General features: G+C 50.0%; 1 protein-coding gene across 1 annotated transcript in view; it reads right to left on the reverse strand.

The window, feature by feature from the left end:
* Positions 1–837: 837 nt before the first annotated feature.
* CCT4 (chaperonin containing TCP1, subunit 4 (delta)) overlaps positions 838–1,681 on the reverse strand; it is a gene marked incomplete at its 5' end in the record, with an annotated part of 8,164 nt that continues 7,320 nt past the window's right edge. The window contains 2 exons of the mRNA XM_010154089.1: positions 838–852; positions 1,183–1,296. Coding sequence (XP_010152391.1) covers positions 838–852; positions 1,183–1,296 — 129 coding nt within the window. The remainder of the gene's footprint in view (positions 853–1,182; positions 1,297–1,681) is intronic.

Genomic DNA, 1,681 nt, shown 5'->3' on the forward strand with positions numbered 1-1,681 from the left:
TCAACAGAGTAGCGAGGATTCACTCAAAAGCTACAGATCCAGCGAGTCACAAAAGAAAGAGGAACACGGTCACCCCAGCAGGGCACTACTGAAGGCAAGGGGTTAATTCAAAATGCCAGGCTAGGAATTAGAAAAAGGAAATCTAACGTTAAGAATAAATTACACCAACTCTAAACTGACTGGATTTGGGGGCCGCCGGGATGCCTCTGGCAGCTGAGGGCCCGTTACAGCTCGCAGCGCCCCTCAGCCTGCACCCAGACGTGGTGACACCGTCAAGGGGGGTCCCCTTTCCTTCAGGCAGCAACAGATTTTTAGAAAAGTGTCATTTGCTTTATTACAAACCCATACGCTTTTTGCCTCCTCAGCCAGTTTTGGGAAAAACAACGGATTCGGGTGGTTCACCTAAGCTGTCCACAAGTTTCACTCCTGGAGCGTTCCTGAACAGCACTGGGACTTCACCACCACCCGACGGAAGCGACGAGCGCAGTTACAGCTGTTTTCAGCCAGAGGCCCCCCTCACCCCCATTATTTTTACAATCTAGTCCAGGAGCTAATTGTCTGCTGCTCAACTTTTCGCAGCCAAGCAAGGGCATGTAGCACAGAAAAGCAAATTTAACATCAAAAAGTTTACCTTATTTCTAGTAAAATTATAAAGCAAGGACTCAGGTAGATTACTGCCTGTTTATTGCTAAACAGCATTTCCTTTTTGAAACCACAAGTTTTATTAAATTAACGTGCTAGCCGTACATCAGCCGTCGTGGACTTCAGGACAATTCACGCAGGCGCTTCTGGTGAGGAAACCACGTTCCAGACTAGCGGAGCTCTTCTCTGCCCGGCCTACCGCATGTTCACCTGCGGAGGAGAGATCACGCCGTCAGGCACGAGAAGGCCGCAGGATGCGTAACAATTGCTTCTCTGCTTGAGGATCCCGGGTTCTGAACCAGGTTAACGCCTTACTTTAGGTGTCAGGGTACTTACTAACGCCTTACTTCAGGCATCAGGGTATTTATGCTGCATTTCATTTTACTCTAATTGCAGTTATTAGACAACCCACCGGTCGAAGCAGCACGTAAACTGAGAGCACCGCACGTTAATTGTATTTTAAAGCACAGCGAATTAGATGACAGCAACTATCCTGGTGCTTCTGAGAAAAGACCAAACGTGACTTAAAACACTACCCACCACGTCATCGATCTTCAGAATGCTGCGCACAGTTTCCGTTGCGAGGGTCAGCGCGCTCAGAGACACGAGCAGCGGCTGGACAACCAACTCTTCCAAGATGTTGGAAATGCCACCCTGCAAGAACGAGTCCCTTTTACTTTGTGTGAGTCAGAGCCCGGTGGGATGCAGCAAGTCTTCTGTCAGCAGAGCCCTGGAAAGGCCGGTCAGCTCTAAACGGGACTAGAAAAAGGCCTGTAGCTTCCGCTCTCAACGCTATCGCAGCACGCATCTTCTCCTCCCAAGCACGCGGTATATCCAGCCAAAACTGGCCACGAGAGAAGATACACGTCCTTACACCACCCAAACACAGTGGCAATTTAAGAGGAGCTACCCCACCGTGCTCCTCTAAGGTCGGAGCACCTCCCCCTGCAGGAAGTTCTGACAGCTCAAATGTTTCTGAAGTGATGTGACGCTCCTTGTCCCACGGCCGTGGCTACAGAATCACAGAACGGTTCGGGTT

The sequence above is a fragment of the Eurypyga helias genome, unplaced genomic scaffold (genome assembly GCF_000690775.1).
Source record: "Eurypyga helias isolate BGI_N326 unplaced genomic scaffold, ASM69077v1 scaffold22446, whole genome shotgun sequence".
Taxonomy (NCBI): domain Eukaryota; kingdom Metazoa; phylum Chordata; class Aves; order Eurypygiformes; family Eurypygidae; genus Eurypyga; species Eurypyga helias.